The following is a 20,287-nucleotide window of genomic DNA, read 5'->3' as shown; positions in this document are numbered from 1 at the left end:
GGTTCAGGATGACCCCAATGACCCCAAGTGTCCCAGAGCCAGCTGTGGGCAGAAATAAGAATTCAGTAGCACCACCTGCTGGCTGCGTCCCCACCTAGCTGCCCTCTCACTGTCATTCATACTTTCTCCACCCTCCTAAACTTGCTTTCAGGAAAGGCTCTGGTAGCTCAGGTACAATGTGATTTGGTTTCTAATTATGGCTCAAGCGTGTGGCCTCCACTTAAGGACACACATTCTCTCCACCCTGTTTCTGACCTGAGTGATGGGGCTGGTGAGGGCCGGCCTCAGGCAGGACCAACTCATCCCCCCTCCTTGGGACTGCAAGCCAGGGTGGCCGCCCTCCCCGTGTCCCCACTGCCATTCCCGGACGCAGGATGGGGTGAGGTGTTGAGGAAGTGGGGACCTTTGTAACCTCCGCATCTGCTGCCCTTCCTGGAGCACAGTGGCCTCTTTACAGATGTTCCGGGGGAGCCACAGAGTCTCCCCAGGTCTCTGCCCCTCCCGTTCTCTGTCTCGCTCTCTCCATCAGCACCCCTCCCTCTGCTTTCTTGGCTCTCTTCGTTCCCTCTCCTCCTTTGCCTCCGTCTGCCCCATCCACCTCCCTGCCTCTCAGGCACGTTCCCTTTTCAGATCTCTATGTAAAGAAACTTTTCTAACAGTAAAAACTGTTCAGCAATGGGATTTACTGTCTTGCCCGTAATGAGTTCCCCATCAGGGAGGCAGTTGAACGAGGCAGGGTGGTCGTGCTTCCTGAATGTTGACAAGGTGACTTCACCTTCTGGATTTGGGCTCTACCATGGCTGCTGATGCTGAGATTCACCTGATGTGCCTTGCTTCAGGATTCAAGGTGGTTTCGGGATAGTCCGTGTATTTAAAACCGTAGTGCTGGGCCTCATGTAATAGCATGTGTATTTGAAGATCAGTCATTTTTGTTGTGAGAAAGAAGTCGTACATTCTTTATAATCTTAATGTTTATTAAATTTACTTTAATTTTTTAAAATATTTATTTGGTTGCACTGGGTCTTAGTTGTGGCAGGCAGGCTCCTTAACTGCAGCTCTTGGGCTCCTTAGTTGCGGCTCACCAGCTCCTTAATTGTAACATGTGGCCTCCTGAGTTGTGGCAGGCGGACTTCTTAGTTGCAGCTCGCAGCCTCCTTAGTTACAGCACGTGGGCTCCTTAGTTGTGGCATGCAAAGTCTTAGTTGCGGCATGTGGGATCTAGTTCCCTGACCAGGGATCAAACCCAGGCCCCCTGCATTGGGAACGCAGAGTCTTATCCACTGCGCCACCAGGGAACTCCCTAAATTTACTTTAATTGTTAAAGTACATAATCATGATACAGAAATTTTAGAAAACAGAGGCAAGAAGGGAAAATAACCATTCCGAATTCCATACCCCTGACACTGTAACTGTTTACATTTCATTCCCTTTCAGCTTTTTCCTTTATTCATTTTTTACACAGCTGTGTTAGGGTGGGAGACAGCTTTGTACCCCTTCCTGATTTCTTAGCGCTACGCGTGAATGTTTTTACATAGTCATCATCTTCACCATTTTTACACCAGGGAGCAGATGCCTATAGTTTCTTTAGACTTTGTTTTGAAAGAACAGCCCATGAACCTCTTCAAAGATGGATAATTGTAAAGCAAGAGCTGTATATTTCTTCAGAGAAGGAATTACCCAACTTCTTACCCATCTTGTAAAAGAAGAGTGTGCACCCCAGTTCCCACAAGGAAGGGGAGGAATGAGCATGCTTTAAACCTACTCCCCACTGGGAGCTGTGAGGGGCTCTTTGGGCATCAGTTACCTGTGATCACCAGGTGCGTGTTGTCACCCCCGTTTCGCAGGGTCTGAGACGCCGGCGTGAGGTCCCGTGCCGTCAGTATGTACCCAGGGCTCCAAAGCCGCGGGGGAGCTGCCTGGGGGGCTGTGCTCAGTCCAGTCGACTCATGCGTAACAGGCCTCTCGGGGTTTCAGGATTTCCATGGAGCTGTCATGGGGGCCTTGGATGAGATGGACCAAGAGGGCAAGGACACGTTGGCCAGGGAGGAGCTGCGACGTGGCCTGAGTGAGCTCCCACCCATCCGCGACCTTCACCAGGGGATCCTGGAGGAGCTGGAGGAGAGGCTGTCACACTGGTGAGTGGCCCCGGACCTCCATCCCCACCTCGTTGCCATGGGGAATGCAGGAGGTGGGGTAAAAACCCCACCGTGTGAAATGGTGTCTCCATTTGACTGGTGGGGAAGCTGAGACACGGAGGTGTTAGGTCGTTCACCCAAAGTAAAACAACCGTGGGAGAGTCGACCTGGGATCCCCACCGGGCACGCAATGCCAGCCTTCACCGTCCAGCACCGTGTGGTCACAAGGCTGAGTTCTTGCTGTCCTGTCCGCCCCCTCCTTGGCTGCAGGGAGAGCCAGCAGAAGGTGGCTGATGTCTTCCTGGCCCGGGAGCAGGAGTTTGAGCACCACGCCGCTCACATCCAGCAGTTTGATAGGTACCTGAGTCTGCTGGGTGAGAACTGCCTCCGTGCCCCCCGGCTAGCAGCTGCCGTCCGAGAATTTGAGGTGGGTCGTCGGTAGTCCAAGAAGCAGCTCTGAGGATGCAAGGGTGGGGGTGGGCATGGAAGGGCTTAATGCAAATCAGTGAGGCTTCTTAGTGGGGCAGACGGGCAGACCTGGGGGTAGGGAGGAGAGGGTGACCCAGCAGGAGGGAAAACCCAGAACATCCCCCATTGGGCCATCGATGACAACTCCATGAGCACCAGCCATGGGGAGGGTTTTAGTAAGCTGTTTCCCTGTCCAGGAGAGAAGCACAAAGCAAGCTGGGGCCCTAAGCCACTGGAGTGACCAACAAATGACCACCAACTGGGGATCCAGTTACTGGGCAGCAAAATCAGGGACTTTTTTCTACCACTAACATTAGATGCAAAGCAGGGTCTGGGAGCGACGTATAACTGAGTGTAGCACAGTCTGTGAGCCTGAAAGAATGACTGTCAGAGTGGGGCGGTGCTAATCTGGGAGGACACCCTGGAGGAGGGGAACCTGGTTTTGGAGATGCTCAGCCTGGCCAGGAGAAGGCATGGAGGGAACATGTCTGGATGGGCTCATGTGGGATGCCGTAAGCCCGGAGACCTCAGGCAGGGGTCTCTGATGGAGTTTTGTTCTCCTGTCTCTTGGGAGCAGCAGAGTCAGCAAGGAGGTGGCCAGAATGTGAAGCACCGGCTGCTGAGGGTGGTTCAGCGCCTGTTCCAGTACCAAGTGCTCCTCACAGGTGGGCCCCACAGGAGGTCAAGGTGCACCGGGCTGGTGCAGGGAGGGGAAGCACCTGCAGAAGGGTTGGGGAGGCCTGGCAAGGTATGTGATGAGACCTCCCCTCCCACTGTGGCAGGAAGGTGTGGGAGGGAGGATGCCATCACCCCCTGCGGAGGTGCCAGGTCCAGCCACCACCTTCCCTCCGTCTGAGCTTTGTACCCCCTGCTGCCACGTGGAAACTTGCCCGAGTGGCCACCTGCTACGTCTCCCTTAAGCCTCTCCCGTCCTAACACACAGGAGCTCACACCTTCCCCTGGGCTGCATTTCCTCCCTGGCTCAGTGGGTCTCATTTCCCTAAAGCTGTCTTATCACCAAAGCCCTCTTGAATCAGCGGATGTTTTCCTCCTTGGACCTGCTGGCCCTCTCTGTGGCTTTGCCGCTGACCACTTCCTGCTTCTCGAAGCCCTTTTCTCCCGGGGCTTCTGTGGTATACTCTCTCCCTGCCTCCCTCTGACCCCTCTAACCACTCCCTCTCCATCTCTGCTGGCCACTCTCCACGGCCCCGTAAATATCAGTGATTCTTGGGGCTCTGCCCCAGGTCCTCATTTCTTCCTTCTGTACAAACTTCCCCCAGGAATGTCATCCCCTCCCCTACCTGTGCCTGCCAGAAGCACCCTTACCTCTGTCCTGAGCAACTGCCTTCTAAATGGACAGAGACCTCTGGCTCAGGAGCTGGTGCTCTGGTGGAGAAGATGGAACTACACACATAGAGATAGGCATGTAACTCCAGGGACCAACCAGGCTGTAAGAAAAGACATTAGGGCCAGGAGATGGAGGATTTATTCATCTAATTCAACCAGTATTTATTAAGCACCTACTGTGTACCAGGCTCTGTGCTAGATGCTGGAAAGGTAGAAGTGAAGTAAACAGTCAAACTCTGTGATGCTATGGAGCTTATACTCAAACAAACAAATAAGGAAATAAAAGTATAATATGTCCATGATAAGAGCTTTACAGAAAAATAAAGCAGATTAAGGACATTCAGGGGAACAGGGATGCTGTATTAGATCCATCCCTCAGGGAAGACCTGTCTGAGGAGGTAACATTGAACAGAGATATCAGTGAAGTGAGGACATGAGCGATATGAAGATCTGGAAGAAGAGAGTACCAGGTGGAGGAAATAGTAAGTGCAAAGGCCCTGGGGTCTGAGCAAGCTTGGCATGTTCAAGAAGTAGCAAGAATGCCTACATTGCCCCACTAAACGAGAGGCATGGAGAGGTAGCTGGAGAAAGACCAGCCCGTGTCGAGCCTTACGGGTGTAAATGTGTTAAGGGTCTGACACATCCCACTCTACCGTGTTGGTGGTCACATCTGTCTCCCCCAGCCGACTGTGTGCTTCTTTGGCATAGCACAGTGCCAGGCACACAGCAGGTGCTGAATAGATATTTGTGGAGTGAGTGAATGAATGACTAGCGGTGGTGGGCGTGATGCTGGTGGTGATTCTGAGGGCCCAGTTTTGTGCCAGTGTGTTCTTGTGATGGGCTAACAGAAGAGAGGGTGGGCACCTCATTCTTCTGGAAGTCTCATTCCATCTCTGGAGATGGAGGGGCTCCTGTTGTGGACACGACAGGCTGGCCTCACCAAGGCAAACTGACTCCTGGCTCTTGTTCTGTCTGCAGACTATTTGAATAACCTTTGCCCGGACTCGGCTGAGTACGATAACACGCAGGGTAAGTCCAGTGTGAACCCAGAGGAAGGGGATATGTTCCTGTTTTGGTCCCTCTCCCCAGCTCTGGACTCTACACCAGATCCCAGGCACACAACAGAAACCCCCCCCCCCCACCAGCTGGGTGTGCAGGGGACGTGAGGCTTCTGGGGCTGCCGAGTGACTCCCCTTCACCTCAACCATGGGGACTCCCTGGGATGGGCTGACATCCAGTCAGAGGAGGAGAAGGGGGTGACTAGAATTCAGTGATAGGAGGTGGTGCCAGGTCTAAAAATCTCACCCAGACTCCCTGTTTCCTCCCAGTTCTGTGTGGCTGTCCCTGCATACGACCTGCCGGGGCGGTCCCTATTTTAACATATTCTAGTTACAGCCAGGGAAACTGAGGCACGGGGTGGTCACGTGACTGTCAAGGTCACTTAGGCGGTAGTGGCCAAGCTGGGATTGGGCCAGTGACCTGACCCGGCCATGGGAAGAATTGGTGCCACCCATACACAAGGCCATGCAGGGGGACCTGCATGGGGAGAGGCGAGGAGGTGGCAGCTAACCCGGCCCGCCCCAGGAGGCCCAGCGCTCGGCTCTCCTTCTTTCTGTAGGTGCGCTGAGCCTCATCTCCAAGGTCACAGACCGTGCCAATGACAGCATGGAGCAAGGGGTAAGTCCAGCCCTGGGCAGCTTCCGTTGGGTGCAGGTTCCAGGAGCCCCTCCACCCTGCACAGGTCTGCCTTGTGATACCCCACTTCTTGGTGGGGGGTGCAGGCAACCATTTATTTCATGGGATCTTGCAAAGAGCCGTGGGTTCTGGCCCTGACATTTGCTGTGTGACCTCAGGTACTGTGTGTCCCTCTCTGGGTCTCCTGTTCACCATTTATTTGAATAGTGAAGGAGGCTGCAGACTTGCACAGACCTGATAAGTAGTGCCCAGACTGTGGTCTGAGAACATTTGCGTTAGCACCTGGAGTGGTTTGTAAACTACAGATTCCTAGGCACGCCTTAGGTCTTCCGAGTTGGAACTTCTGGGATAGGGTTCAGAGATAGGCATTTTTAACAAGCACCCCAAGTAAATGGCCCACAAAAGTTTGAGAGCCGTTCATCCACGAGAACATGTGAGCTCTAAGCGCACGCCTGGTTCTGACAGTGTATAACTCTGCATTCGGGAGATACTGATCAGATGCTTACTGCGTTTCTGTCCAGGATGGCCAGTTTTATCCCACCTCCCAACTCTGTTCCAGTGGTTACCACAGTTACTTGTGTCCACATATTTTCTGCTCCTCTGAGCAGTAAATATGCTAGAGCTGTGTGTTAAGAACGATTCTGAGGCCGAGTCCTAGACCAGTGGGAAAGAGTTCAGTGATCGGTTAGTGATGTCTTCCACAGGCAGAGGTGGGAGCGACGGTGGTATGTATGCCGAGCTGTTGCTCAGCTTTGCTGTGGCAGGTGTGCAGAGCATCCTTGTAATGAGTCATCAGCAGATAGAAATAGGGGAAAGGAAATAACGTCTCTTGGACCCCTGCTGTATGTCAGGTCTTGTATTGGGGTCTGGAGATGCAGAACTAAGACGTGAATCCCAGCCCTTGAGGAAATCACAGCTTAGTGGAGCAGTAAATACGTGGACATGGAGAACCATGATAAACATCGTGAGGGAGAGAGAGAAAGTGCCACAAGTTTCAGAGAAGGGATTCATCTCTCCAGCGGGGAGATCACTGAGAAGCAATGATACAGGAGGAGCCCACACAGGGAGGACTGTGCATGTGCCGTGAAGGCAGAGGGAGCAAGGGTGGTCCAGGAAGAGGGCCTGGCCTGGGCCCAGGCATGGAGATGGGAAAGTGCCGGACATGTCAGAGTTCAGAGGGTCACCCAGCATGGCTGGAAGATGGGAACAGCGTAGGCGCGGTCGGAAAAGAGTCTGAGGGGAGAAGTCAAGGTGGCTGGTGGAGGCGTGTGCAAGTGTGGAGGCTGAAGCCAGCTGGGTGCGAAATCCAGTGGGTCAGACACGCTGTTGTCATCAGGGCCCCCCTCCGGTGTCCGTGGGCTCCCTGCTCTTTGTCATTTTGACATTTTGTACATTGAGATTTCCCTCAATGTAGCCAAAAAACAGAGGTGCTTTGGAGTCGGCGCCCTGTCATGACGTAGCAGCAGATGGGTTGGGCTGCCTGCACTTCCCTTTAAGAGGGATATGCCTCTGCTTCCGAAAGGAAAAACTAGGTCAGGAAGGGCTGTGTCTTCCCTCCTGTGGCGAGCTCCTGCACACGGCCCCTGCCTGGAGGAGGAACTGGAGTAGCCCATGGCCAAACGCCCTCCTGGCTTTCTCCAAGGGCCAGGCTTGATGCTACGCCAAGATGCAGGCTGGCCGTTGTCTCTCCAGCTGCCTGCGGACACTGCACCAGGCCTGCTCTGGACTAGTGGCCTCCACCTCACGCCTGCTGGGATCGGGCTAGGACTCTGCCTGAGCCATGGACGGGCAGGTCCAGATAACCCAACCCCGACGCAGAGGCCAGTGGCTGTGAGTGTTCCTGAAATATGGACTGAGGCTCTGCCTCTCCCTCCCCCTGGTCACCCCCCAGCTCAGGCCTCATCACCTCCCAGCTCTGCCATTCCATTCTCCATCTGGCAGCCAGAGTGATCCTATTAAAATATGTTTGAAGGTGCCAGAACTCCTTTTTGCAAAGTCTTCCGTGAATCCAGATGGCCTTCAGTAGAATCTGGAAAGTACTTATTGGTTGTGAGGACCAGCGAAGGCTACTTGGAGGAGGGCGGCGTTCGTTTGGGGTTTATGCTCACATCAAACCATTACCACAGTTCCTCACACAGCTCATAGCTGGAGGTATGGTTTCCAGGAAAGGCCAGATCCCACCACCCCGCCAATCCAAAATGGGACCCACATACCATCCAACACACAGTCTGAAACACCACCATCCCCACCTCTCCCCAGCCCGTGGCTACCACCATTCTGCTTTCTGAACAGAGCTTTTTCGGGAACAATTTTAAATGTTTAGAAAACATTGCGAAGATTATACAGAAAGTTCGCATGCATGCCACAGTTTCCCCTGTTACGAACATCTTATATTAGCATGGTACATTTGTTACAGTAAAGAACCAATATTGATGTAGTATTATTAACTAAAGACCATAGTTCATTCAGATTTCCTTAATTTTTGCCTAATGTTTTATCCAGGTTCTCATCCAGGATATCACATCACTTTTATTTTTATTTGTTTTGTTTTTTGTTTTTTTTTCACACACACACTGTATTTTATTTTTACAAGAGATAAATAAACTGACACCAAGCATTGTAAATGGATGACCACAACAAAAGCAACAATGATTGCAATTACCAAACACGAAACACGCTCATACTATGTCATAATATTGACATTCAGTCCAGTAATCCTCCACTGTAACAGCTCCTTTACTTTGCAGTGAAAATTGATTTGTATATTTTTTGCCTCTGAGTCCTTGTGGGATTTTTTTTTTTTATTCAAACAGAAAGTCACAAAAATTATAATCATCCTCATCAGTTCAATCAGTCCCATGTAATTAATTTTTTTTCGTCTTGATCTTTTGTTAGCACTTTTATGAATTCATCAGTTTTCCATTAGAGTTCTGAAAATGCTTATTCATTCAGTTCAGCAGTATAGTCAGTTACCAGAAACCTGTACTTGTCAGAGTCTTTTCCATGAATTCCTTGAAGATGAAACCCTTTTATAGGAACATTTTTGCATAAGCATCAGAGTACACCCAGAACTGTCTGTAAATGACAAAAGACTTAAAAATGACCGTGGTTAAAGATTTGATGAAAGTACATAATAATGCAATTGACAAGGAAATTTAGTTATTTCTGAGATATACATTTTAAAGTAATAACTAGAATTATGACTTACAACATTATACCAGAACATACAAGATTTTTAGATATTTATCGCATCACTTTTAGATGTCATGTTTCCTTAGGCTCCTCTTGACTGTGACAGTTTCTCAGGCTTTCTTTGTTTTTGGTAACTTTGACAGTTTTGAAGAATACCAATCAGTTATAGTGTAGGATGCCCTCTGTTGGGATTTGTCTGATGTTTTTCTCGTGATTAGACTAGATTTGTAGTTCAGGGGGAAGAAGATCACAGAAAGTACTACTCTCATCATATCATATGAAGGGTACATACTGACAACCTGTTGTATGACTGTTGATGTTGACCGTGATCACCTGGCCAAGGTTGTGTTTGTCGGATTTCTCCATGTAAAGTTCCAGCCCCACCTGCCCTGTCCGTACTCTTTGGAGGAAAGTCACTATGCACAGCCCATATTTAAGGAATGGGGAACTATGCTCTCTCTCCTTGAGAGCAGAGTATCTACCTAAATTATTTGGAATTCTTCTGCAAGGGAGATTTGTCTCTTCTCCCTCATTTATTAATGTATTCACTAATTGTAAATAAATTATTTATATCAGTAAGAATTCACGGATATTTATTTTATGTTTGAGTTCTAATCCCATCTACTTTATTTTATTTCTCAAATTGTTCCAGCTTTGGCCATTGAGAGCCTGGCCAGTTGGTTCCTGTGCCCCTTTCACATACCCCCATCGATGTGGGTTTGGGTGGGGATTTTTATTTTGTTTATTTATTTTTTGAGCACTTCCTTACTTTCTGGCACTACAAGATGCTCCAGGTTCATGTTGTATATTTCCTGCCCCAGTTCTAGAATCAGCTATTTCTCCAAGGAGGCTTGGTCCTTTAATTGGATAATGGTATTAGAAACCAAGATCTGGGCACCAGGTTTGCTCATTGCTATTGGGGTATCATTTCTTCTAGATTCTCTTAGCTATAGAGCAAAGTAATAAATGTGTATATACCAACCTGTGTATATACTCATATCTATAGCTATTTCTATATATAACCACCTGTATTAAGCTAGATGTGAGTTCTTACTGATGTCTTCAACTCTAATTCTTACCAAACGGATCATTCCAGCCTCCTTCCCTGGCTTATCTGTAAATTTCCACTCCAACAGGGAGAAACCTGGCTCCTGCCATCTAACATGCATTTATTTAATTGATCAGTTTACCTTCCTTCTTGGAAAATATTTTTCCTGGGTATAGAAATCTGGGTTGACCAATATTTTCTTTCAGAACTTTAAAGATGCCATGCCACTGTCTTATGGCCTGCCTAGTTTCTGATAAGAAATCTGCTGCAATGTTTATATTTATCCTCTTTATGTAATGTGTCCCTTTTTTACTAGCTGCCTTCAAGATCTTCTCTTTACATTTGACTTTTAGAAGTTTGACTATGATATCTAAGTATGTGTGTTTTGGAGGGGTGTGGCATTTATCCTATTGTGATTCTTAAACTTCCTGGACCTGTGATTTGTTGTTGTTCCTCAATTTTGGAAAATTCTCTTGGATGCTCTGTTCTTCCTCCCCACCCCTACTCTATTTTCTCTTTGTGTTTCAGTTTGGTGAATCTCAACTTACCTATCTCCCAAGTTCATTCATTCTTTCCTCAGCTGTGTTCAGTTTGCTGTTAAGCCTGTCAAAGGAATTCTTCATTTCTGATACCACATTTCTTATTTTTCACATTTCCATCTGTTCAGGCATGCTGTCTACCTTTTCCACTAGCTCCTTTAACATATTAATCATAGTTATTCTAATGTCCCTGTCTGATGGCTCCAACATCTGTGTCACCTCACATTCTGGTTTTCTTGAATGCTTTATCTCTTGAAAATGAGTTGGGGTTTGTTCTTGTTTTTTGTGTTTCCCATAATGTTTAATCGAATACCAGACATTATGTGTAGAAGAACTGTAGAGACTGGGGGAAATAGTGTCTACCTCCAGAAGTGGACATGCTTCTTTTTTACTCATGCCATTCATGTCGAGGGTGGGAGTTGCATCAATCCAGTCAGTAGCTGAGCTGGGTTTAGGTTTTGTTGTCACCATCCTCGCCTTCAGAGCCCCACAGACTTCATGCTCCTCCAGAAGGGGACTGCCGTTACCTGATGCTGTTTGTTGGGCCTGAGGTGCCGGAGAGTTTTTCTCATGTTCCTGCTCCATCTTCGGAGATCTCTTTGTTCTTGCCCCTTCTCAGGGGTAGACCACTGTTTCCTGTTACTCAGTGCTAGGCTCATAGGTCACAGCTCTCCTGGACAAGCCTCAGTCTTAAGTAGGGCCTGTGAGCCAGGCTCTCTCAGCATTCCTGCCCCTCCTCTGCATGGTGGCAAAACTCTGCTGTGTGTCTGTGGCAGGTCTTTGACAGGTTTCTGCTTTGTGTTGGTGCACGATCCTGGGCCTGAGAGGTTACCCACCTCTTCTTGGAACAGATATCTTTTGCTTCTGCCCTTTCCCCAGAAGCAGTGGGTGGCTCTTTGCCTGGGCTCTGGGAGTGGGAGGGTTGCCCCACCTCCCCCAGTGGCTGAAGGGTTTTGTACCAGAGAGGGGCCTGTGGAAGTGGGCAGGGTTTTGTTCCAGCCCCCAGTGGTAGCCTGCTTGCCTTCACCACCAAGAGGGGGTTCTCTCTGGCCCCAGTCTTCCTTGTAAGTACCTGGCAGAAACTCCTGGAAAAGAGCTTGCAAGTGACTGCAGATGCCCCTTGTGTCTGGGGCTCCCTGTTTTTCTGAACTGTCCCACCAGCCCACACCTGACCTTTAAGAATCTATTAACATTTTAGCTGCTTTCTTCTCACCTGCTTTATGCCGACCACTTCCTCCCCATGTGTTGCCAAAGGCAGAATAGCTCGTTCCTCTTGTGTTTCCATGGTGGGGCTGTGGTCAGTCTTTGGGACTCAGTTCACCCGATGGCCTTGGGACCCCACCTCTCCCATAGGCATAAGAAGAGTTATGCTTTTGCAGATGATATGGCTTTTTCTCCCTGTTAGGTTGGGGGCATGGTTTCCTTGCAGCTCCTACATGATAAGCAGAAGTGGAACAACTTATATACATTTCTAATGGGTAGGATTTTATGCCCTAAACGGGGGACAGTGTCAAGGCCTGAAATTCAAGACATTTTCTCTACACACAATTTTCACCTTGTTCATTGACTTTAGAAACAACCCTGCAAAAGGTTAAGGGGCGTGTGCCCCATGGGTTAGGTGCTTGTCATTTCTAATTTTACGGGATGCTGTGCATAGGCCTGGGGGCATGTCACCTTACGTATTGTGGATTCCCAGTGAGGGACCAACAGGGAGGTCCCAGCACACTTGTTTTTCTTGAGGGAGCATGGAGCATTTCCTCCACAGGTGCTACGCTTTTCTGGTTATTCTCTCTCAGGCCCTGCCCGTCCCCCACCACCCCCAAGGGCGCAAGCCCACAGAGCCAGTCCAGCCTTGGGCATCTGTCACCTCTGGGTTATTGAGGTCCAGATGCTCCAGGTGTTACGGAGGACACAGGCTAGAGTAGGAGCAGAGGCCGGGAGACAAACGGGTATCGGACAGCACAGCGAGGCCACATGACCATCTCCATGGCGTGCAGAAAGATGGCAGTGTCAGACCCCAGGGCCAGAAAGACTAGCCTGCTTGTAGGCAGTCCACAGAGGTGGCATCCTGCAGACCCAGGCTCAACTCCTGGTCCTGCCACCGACAGGAGGTCAGATTGGGAGCAAGTCCCTTCTGGGCTGCATTTCCTCCTCTGAAGTGGAAACAATGCCACTCCTTACAAAGGAGATGAGGCGTCCTGACCATCTCCCCCTCGCCCTGCTCCCACCAACAGGAAAACCTACAGAAGCTGGTCCACATTGAGCACAGCGTTCGGGGCCAAGGGGATCTCCTCCAGCCAGGAAGGGTGAGTGCCACCACCGCCGCCAAGGGCAAGGGCAGGGGGCAGCCCGGCAGGCGGGGCGAGGCCTTGATAAGCCCCATTGTTCAGCTGGGCTGGCCCCAGGCAGGCCTGGCTGCAGGTGCCGTTCACCCAGGAGGGTGGGGGGAGGGCAAGGGCTCTGCTGGGCTCCCCAGGCCCCCCAGCTGCCTCGCCTGGGGTTTTCCGCTTTCAGGACCTTTAAAGAAACAGTGCCATTTGGGTTCCGTGTCCCTCTGAGAAAAAGAGACACCAGTATTCTTAGTTTAGTCCAGTTGCTGGGAAATCAGGGAAATTATCTCTCAGGAACCCCAACAAAGCATTTTAAAAGTAACATTTTGGGGGATTCCCCTGGTGGTACAGTGGTTAAGAATCCTCTTGCCAGTGCAGGGGACATGGGTTCGAGCCCAGGTCTGGGAAGATCCCATATGCCGTGGAGTAACTAAGCCCATGTGCCACAACTACTGAGCCTGTGCTCTAGAGCCCGCGAGCCACAACTACTGAGCCCGCGTGCTGCAACTACTGAAGCCTGTGCACCTAGAGCCCGTGCTCCGCAACAAGAGAAGCCACCGCAGTGAGAAGCCCGTGCACCGCAACAAAGAGTAGCCCCCGCTCGCCGGAACTAGAGAAAGCCCACGCACAGCAATGAAGACCCAACGCAGCCAAAAATAAATAAATAAATTTAGAAATAACATTTTTTTTTTTTTTTTAAAGATTTATTTATTGATTGATTGATTGATTGTTATGTTGGGTCTTCGTTTCTGTGCTAGGGCTTTCTCTAGTTGCGGCAAGTGGGGGCCACTCTTCATCGCGGTGCGCGGCCCTCTCACTATCGTGGCCTCTCTTGTTGCGGAGCACAGGCTCCAGACGCGCAGACTCAGTAGTTGTGGCTCACGGGCCTAGTTGCTCCGCGGCATGTGGGATCTTCCCAGACCAGGGCTCGAACCCGTGTCCCCTGCATTGGCAGGCAGATTCTCAACCACTGCGCCACCAGGGAAGCCCAGAAATAACATTTTTTAAGAGACAAATTTACCACCTTTTAAGCTTCCAAATGGAAAACATAAAACTCAGCTCAAGAATAGTCAAAAATGTGTTTATTACCTATTCCAGTCCATGAAGGACAAGGAACAAAGGAATGAGAGATTGCACTTAGGTGTAAAATCACACCTAATGTTTTGGCCCGCGTCATCAGTTTAGTGAATATTTATTAAACATCTATTTGTATCCTCCAGAATTGAGGGGGCTGTAACAACTGTTCACAGGTCTTCAGCCGTTTTAGCAAACTTTCAAAGGCTCTGTTCCGATTGGACCCCTTGTGGTAACGAACCAGCAAGCGAGTCATTGTTCGGACCACTCTGTGGCCAGAACGGTGTCTGGGGTTGATGTAATTCAAGGTGGATGCTCCTGAAAGGCCAGGTGCCTGTCCCCAGAGCTGCTCCACCAAACACGGAGCACGTCTCCTAAGCTGGGAATTCTCCCACGAGTTGCTCTCTGGTATTCTGGGAGGCACCGTAATTTGTTTCCCACTAAAGGGCCTCCCCCCCTCCTTCTCCAGGACATAGGGGGGTGTCAGCCTGACCACGGAGGTCTGCTTCTCTCCCCACAGGAGTTTCTGAAGGAAGGAACACTGATGAAAGTAACAGGGAAAAACAGACGCCCCCGACACCTGTTTCTGGTAAGTACCTGGCCCCCCTCCAGGCCCCAGGACTGTCAAGTTCTGTAAGGTGTTCTGGGGCAGTACTCAAGGACAGCTGGAAGCAAAGGGGAGACTAGACCAGAGCGTAATCCTTCGGGTGAGGATCATTCTGAATAGCCGAGCTTTCCAGAAAGCTGAGGCCTTTACAACCCATCCCTCATGTATTACTTGAATGATTTTGAGGGGAATGTTGCCAAAATTTAATTACCCAGGTGCCCATCCTAAAACCAAGAAGTTCTTAAACCGGGAATAGCTGTTCAACTGCCTTATGTAACAAACGAGAAAACTGAGATCCAGAAAGGAAGGTTGGCTTGGCCGGATCTGCCCGCAGGTCGGTGGCAGAGGCCCAGAAGGGAACCAGGGTTCTGACCCGAGCCCAGCCCTTTCTCCACTGTGCACAGGATGGGATATCTGTAACATTTTTGATGATTTACCGCCACAGTCTGGAACACCAGGGAATGTCCAGGCCTGGGGTATAGTAACATCAACCTCAGTGGCTACCGAGCTACAAGCAGCTCTTTGCCCCAGTCCTGAGACCCGCCCCCGACCCCGCAAGTTGTTTTGCCTTTTAAGTTCTTCTCTCTGCTGGATGTAATTTTTCTCTCTGCTCCTTCGCCATTAGCTGTCATCTCTTGTTACTGGCAGTTGTGGCTGCCCTAACAGCCTCGTTACACTTTGTTACAATCGTGTGCAAAGTAAAAGGAGAGAGGCTCTGAGTCAGTGTGTAGGACCAGGCCGACAAAGGAAGGGCATTGGAGGAGCGGGAACAGCATAAGCAAACGTAGAGGCGGGAGGAGCGTGGTGTGTCTGGAGGAGCTCTGTGAGTCTCGTGGAGTCATTGGCTGCATGCAGATGGGGTCTTCCACTCATGAGCTGGGTCTACACCAGGCCTCAGATAGACCCTCTGCCACTTGGGGACTGAATTTCAGAGAGGGCTCATGGTCCTGAGCAGGGGAATCCTGGGCCTGACCGAAGCGGCACGTCTGCGGCTGCCCATCAGGGTTTGGGGAGCCTCTGTGGCACGTGTCCCGAGGCCCCAGCCTGGCCTCAGTGGGTCACTCCACTCCTCATAGAGCACAAGGGGCGCCGAGCTTAGAGGCTCTTCTCCCTCTGTTCCCTCCTCGCAGCCACCTGTCACCTCCCGTGAGAACCCCTCCCTCTGGCTGGCTGGTGCTGCAGCGCAAGGCAGGCAGCGTGGTCCTGGACCACTCATAGAGCCCTGGGTGCTCGTGGCATTGCCATGGCAGCAGGGGCTCGAGGGGCAGCCGCAGGAAGGCTGGAACCGCTGTGGTAGTGACACAGGCGGGTTCCCCAGGGTGGGCGGGGTTTGGTCACCATGTGACCACCACCAGCACACTACCCTGCACACACTTGGAGGCACCCTCATTTACTCGTGACCCTGGCTCTGCCACTGATGAGCTTTGTGATCCTGGGAGGTTGTCTAGCCAGTCTGTGCCTCGGTTTCTCCCTCTGTGAAATGGGGATGATAATAACAGCACCTGCCTGAGGGAATTGGGGGATGAATTGAGATCATTCCGGGGGCTTAGCCCAGCACCTGGCCTGCCCGGGAGTGCATGTGGAATGGCCAGTAGTCCTTGTCAGTGTTAGAAGAACAGAGCCAGAAGGGGCTTTGAAGGCTCCTCTGACCCAGGGGTCGGCCTGCTGCCTGTTTTGTTCAGAAAGGTTTATTGGAACGCAGCCTCACGCATTCTTTTATGATTGTCAGTGGCTGATTTTAGGCTGTAGCAGCTGAGTTGAGCAGTTGCGACAGAGACCACCTGGCCCACAGAAACTGAAATATTTACTGTCTGGCCCTTTACGGAAAAAATTGCCAAGCCTGGTCTATTCCAACTCTGTTTAGACAGTGAGGCCCAGAGAGAGGAAGGGTTTGCCTGAGGTTACACAGCAGCTCAGTGCCCAGGCTGGGTCTCCCACACCACCCTGGCCAGAAGCGCCAAGAGAGCTGGTGGCAGGAAAACTCACCCATTCTGTCCCCTCAGCAGACTCTGTCTGCAGGGAGAGGAGTGTAAATCCTGAGTTCTTGCTCCGTTTCAGACCCCGAGATGCTTTGTCCTGTTCTATCCTCAGGACACCCCTAGTCTGCCTTGGCTCCCACGCATAGGGGCTCACTGGGGGCCACTCTCAATGTTTGTAGTGATGTGGGGGTGGGGATGTCCCCCGCTTGGCAGGTGAGGAGGCTGAGGCTCAGAGAGGGCAACGGCTTGTCCATAGTCACAGAGCTGCTGCAGAGCAGGGTCAGGACTGACGGCCCACAGCCCCACCCAGAGCGTGGCGTCGGCTCTTCAAGCTGTAAACTTCTAGCCAAACAGAAACACTCTCTCCAGAGGAGAAATGACTTTCCTTATGTTTCCTCACCTCTGCCCTGCTTCGGGGCAGGAAGCTTCAGTTGTTCATTCAACAAATATTAATTGGGCACCTACTACGTTGCTGGAGGTACGGCGGTGAATAGAACACACCAGCTCCCTGTCCCCAAGGAGCTTCCCCCTTCCCTCCCTTCCTTCCTTAACTTTGCTTGGTAGAGGCTTAATTAATTAATTTTTAATATTTTATTTATTTTTATTTTTGGCTGTGTTGGGTCTTAGTTGCGACACGTGGGATCTTTGTTGTGGCACGCGTGATCTTCCGTTGCGGCGCGCAGGCTTCTCTCTAGTTGGTGCGGGCTTCTCTCTAGTTGAGACGCGTGGGCTCAGTAGTTGTGGCGCGCGGGCTTAGTTGCCCCACGGCATGTGGGATCTTAGTTCCCCGAACAGGGGTTGAACCTGTGTCCCCTGCATTGGAAGGTGGATTCTTTACCACTGGACCACCGGGGAAGTCCCTGAGGCTTAATTTATATAGAGTTAAATGCATCAGTTTTAAGTGTACGTGTTAGTATGTGTTGACAATTGTATATCATCGTGTGACCACCACCTGGGTCAAGGTACAGAACATATCCAGCCCCCAGAAAGTTCCCCTGTGCCCCTTGTCAGGCACCTTCCCCCACCCCCACCCCAGGCAACCACTGGCCTTGTTTTCCATCAGTATAGATTAGTTTTGCCTGCTCTGGAGCTTCATATAAATGTTGTGAAGCAGCGTGTACTCCAGAGTCTGGCTTCTTTCCCTGGCATGTGTTGGAGGTTGAGCCCTGTCATCAGGCATGTATCTGTCTGCTCTGTGGTTACTGTGTGGCTGTGAGGTGTGGATGAACCACAGTTGCTGTGTCTAGTCACCTGTTGATGGACGTTTGGGTTGTTTTCCTTTGGGGCTGTTATGAATAATCCTCTAGGAACATTCCCATACGTGACTTTTTGTGGGCATCTATCTGCATTTGTTCCTCCTGGGTGTCTACGTCAGAGTGGAATTGCGGGGAAGGGTGTCCCGTTTCAGCCCAGAGCGGTTTTGCTCTCCTGTGTGGGTCACGGGGAATGCAAGATGCCTCTGCTCAGTGATGCTCCAGGACACACCCAGCACAGCCTTCTGGGGCCAAGACACGTCTGATGGGGTTCCCCTCTCCCCAGATGAGTGATGTGCTCCTGTACACGTATCCCCAGAAGGATGGGAAGTACCGGCTGAAGAACGCATTGGCGGTGGCCAGCATGAAGGTAGATACCTGGGGTGGGTGGGGGGACCCCAGGGGAGGCGGAGACACAGCCCTGCTTGTGGAGCTCACAGACCAGCGGAGGTGAGGGAGCCTGGGTTGTGAGTTACAGTAGGATTCTGTTGTAGGTAGTCCAGGGGGAGTGACGGTGAGGGAGGCCTCCTGGGCGGGGGAGCTGAGTCCCTCAGAGTGGATAATATTTGGACAAATAGGGAAGGGAGAGGAGAAGGGGGTCCTAGGAGGAGGGAAATGCATAAGGAAAGGCTCGGAGGGAGGAAACAAGCAGGTGTTTTTTTTCAATTGTGGTAAAATATGCATAATATAAATTTACCATTTTAACCATTTTTAAGTATACAATTTGACAGCATCAAGTACATTCACGTTGTTGTACTGCCACTGCCACCATCCACCATCCACCCCAGAACTCTTTTCGTCTTTCCAGTGTGAAGCTCTGTCCCCATTAAACACTAATTCCCCATCCCCCCTCCGCTAGGCGCTGGGAGCCACCATTCTACTCTCTGTCTCTATGAATTTAGCTACTCTAGGGACCTCATATAAGTGGAATCATATGCGATATTTGTCCTTTTGTGACTGGCTTACTTCACTGAGCATAATGTCCTCAAGGCTCATGCATGTGGTAGCAAGTGTCAGAATCTCCTTCCTTTTTGAGGCTGGATAATACTCCATCGTATGTGTAGACCACGCTTTGTGTACCCATCGTCCATCCATGGACATTTGGGTTGCCTACACTTTTTGGCTGCTGTGAATAATGTACATGGGAGTGCAAATACCTATTCAAGTGGCAGATATTTCTTAAATGTGAGAGAGATGCCAGCCCAGCTGGACATTCTCACGGGTGAGCTTGGAGAGAAGGGAAGGCGACACAGCTGTGACCTCACTTGCTGTAACTTGGGTCCCGAATACGGGGCTGGTTGGGAGCTGATGGGGATTCTCAATGAGCAGGAAGTTTTAGGAAGTTAATTCTAGCCCAGCCTGGGGGCAGGGTCAGAGAGGGGAGCACTCAAGTTGGGGAACTGGGTGCGGGCTGTCGTTTGGGAGGGCGGAGGGACGGGAGGGAGGAAGAGCTGTAGGGGCCCTGCAGGGGCTTTCCCGCTCCTGAGGCTCCTAACCTGGAGAAGGGGAAGGGAAACACCTCCTTCAGCTGGGAGGCGGCTTCCCTTTTTGAACCAAAGCTTCTGCTCAGGAGTCTGTGACAGAGGCCGTGAGGGACGGTGGCCACTGGACAGGTACTTGTCCAGAACGATGGGTTCTAAGAGGGATGCTTGTAGCCTTCCTGGGTGTGGGCGGGTGGCCACAGAGTTGGAGTCGGCAGCCGAGCCCTCACCGCGCGTGCATGCATACACACAAACACACACACACACACAAACCCACACCCCCCCATCTTCCACGTAAGAAAGGTTTGCCCTTTACAATGAGGAAACTCAGGCTCAGAGTGGGGCAGTGGCAGGACCCCTCCCGCCCCCATCCTGAGGGGCCGCTCTTGGTTTCCAGGTCAGCCGCCCTGTGATGGAGAAAGTGCCCTATGCCCTGAAGATCGAGACTTCTGAGTCCTGCCTGACCCTGTCTGCAAGGTAGGAGGAGGGGAAAGGAGGGAGGGTCTGGGGCAGAAGGGGCAGGATTTTGCTGGTGGGAACATTTGGAATAGCAGATGCTGGAAGTGTTGTCATTTTTATTTTGGTATCCTTTTGGGTAAAGGACTTTTGTCTTTTCATTATTTCTTGTCCTTTTTTGGATCACAGGCCTCTTGGAGAATCTGGTAAAACTGTGACTTCTCTCCCCAGGAAAAAAATGAGCATACACATAATACTTTACATAGAATCTCAGGGGTTTCCAGAGCCCATTGCTTAAATATAAAAATATCTCATCGTTGTAAAACCCTAAGGATTATTGGGTCTTTGCAGCAGTAAGAAAAGTTACAGCCAGTGAAAAGTGCATGGTGCACCTTAGTTCACAAAATGGTCTGCGTTTAGGCTTCCAGGTCTGGAGAGTGAGAGAAAAGTAAGGAGTGAGCATTCATCATTTTACTTTCCCTGTTTGGGGGTAAGGCTTTTCTATCAGAGATGGCTGTTTTCTTTAGGCCCTCGAGCTCTGCCCCGGGGACCCCTCCTCACTGGCTTCTGGCAGAGAAAGAGCTCCCCCCTCCCTCTTTCAGGGCAAGGCCAGGTCAAGCTGGAGGGTGGGGCTCAGAAACCAGGGAGCGGGGGCTCCTGCCAGGGGCCTCTCTGGGCACAGT

At 50.9% G+C, this 20,287-nt stretch overlaps 1 protein-coding gene across 2 annotated transcripts in view; it reads left to right on the top strand.

The window, feature by feature from the left end:
• Positions 1–20,287, top strand: part of FGD5 (FYVE, RhoGEF and PH domain containing 5) — a 115,540-nt gene that overhangs the window by 81,481 nt on the left and 13,772 nt on the right. For both annotated transcript variants that reach the window (XM_059940448.1, XM_059940447.1), the window contains exons 6-14: positions 1,975–2,135; positions 2,406–2,562; positions 3,181–3,268; positions 4,929–4,979; positions 5,569–5,627; positions 12,659–12,730; positions 14,349–14,417; positions 17,954–18,037; positions 19,546–19,625. In XM_059940448.1, coding sequence (XP_059796431.1) covers positions 1,975–2,135; positions 2,406–2,562; positions 3,181–3,268; positions 4,929–4,979; positions 5,569–5,627; positions 12,659–12,730; positions 14,349–14,417; positions 17,954–18,037; positions 19,546–19,625 — 821 coding nt within the window. The remainder of the gene's footprint in view (positions 1–1,974; positions 2,136–2,405; positions 2,563–3,180; positions 3,269–4,928; positions 4,980–5,568; positions 5,628–12,658; positions 12,731–14,348; positions 14,418–17,953; positions 18,038–19,545; positions 19,626–20,287) is intronic.

The sequence above is a fragment of the Balaenoptera ricei genome, chromosome 11 (assembly GCF_028023285.1).
Source record: "Balaenoptera ricei isolate mBalRic1 chromosome 11, mBalRic1.hap2, whole genome shotgun sequence".
Lineage (NCBI taxonomy): Eukaryota > Metazoa > Chordata > Mammalia > Artiodactyla > Balaenopteridae > Balaenoptera > Balaenoptera ricei.
This window is presented reverse-complemented; position numbering and strand designations above follow the sequence as displayed.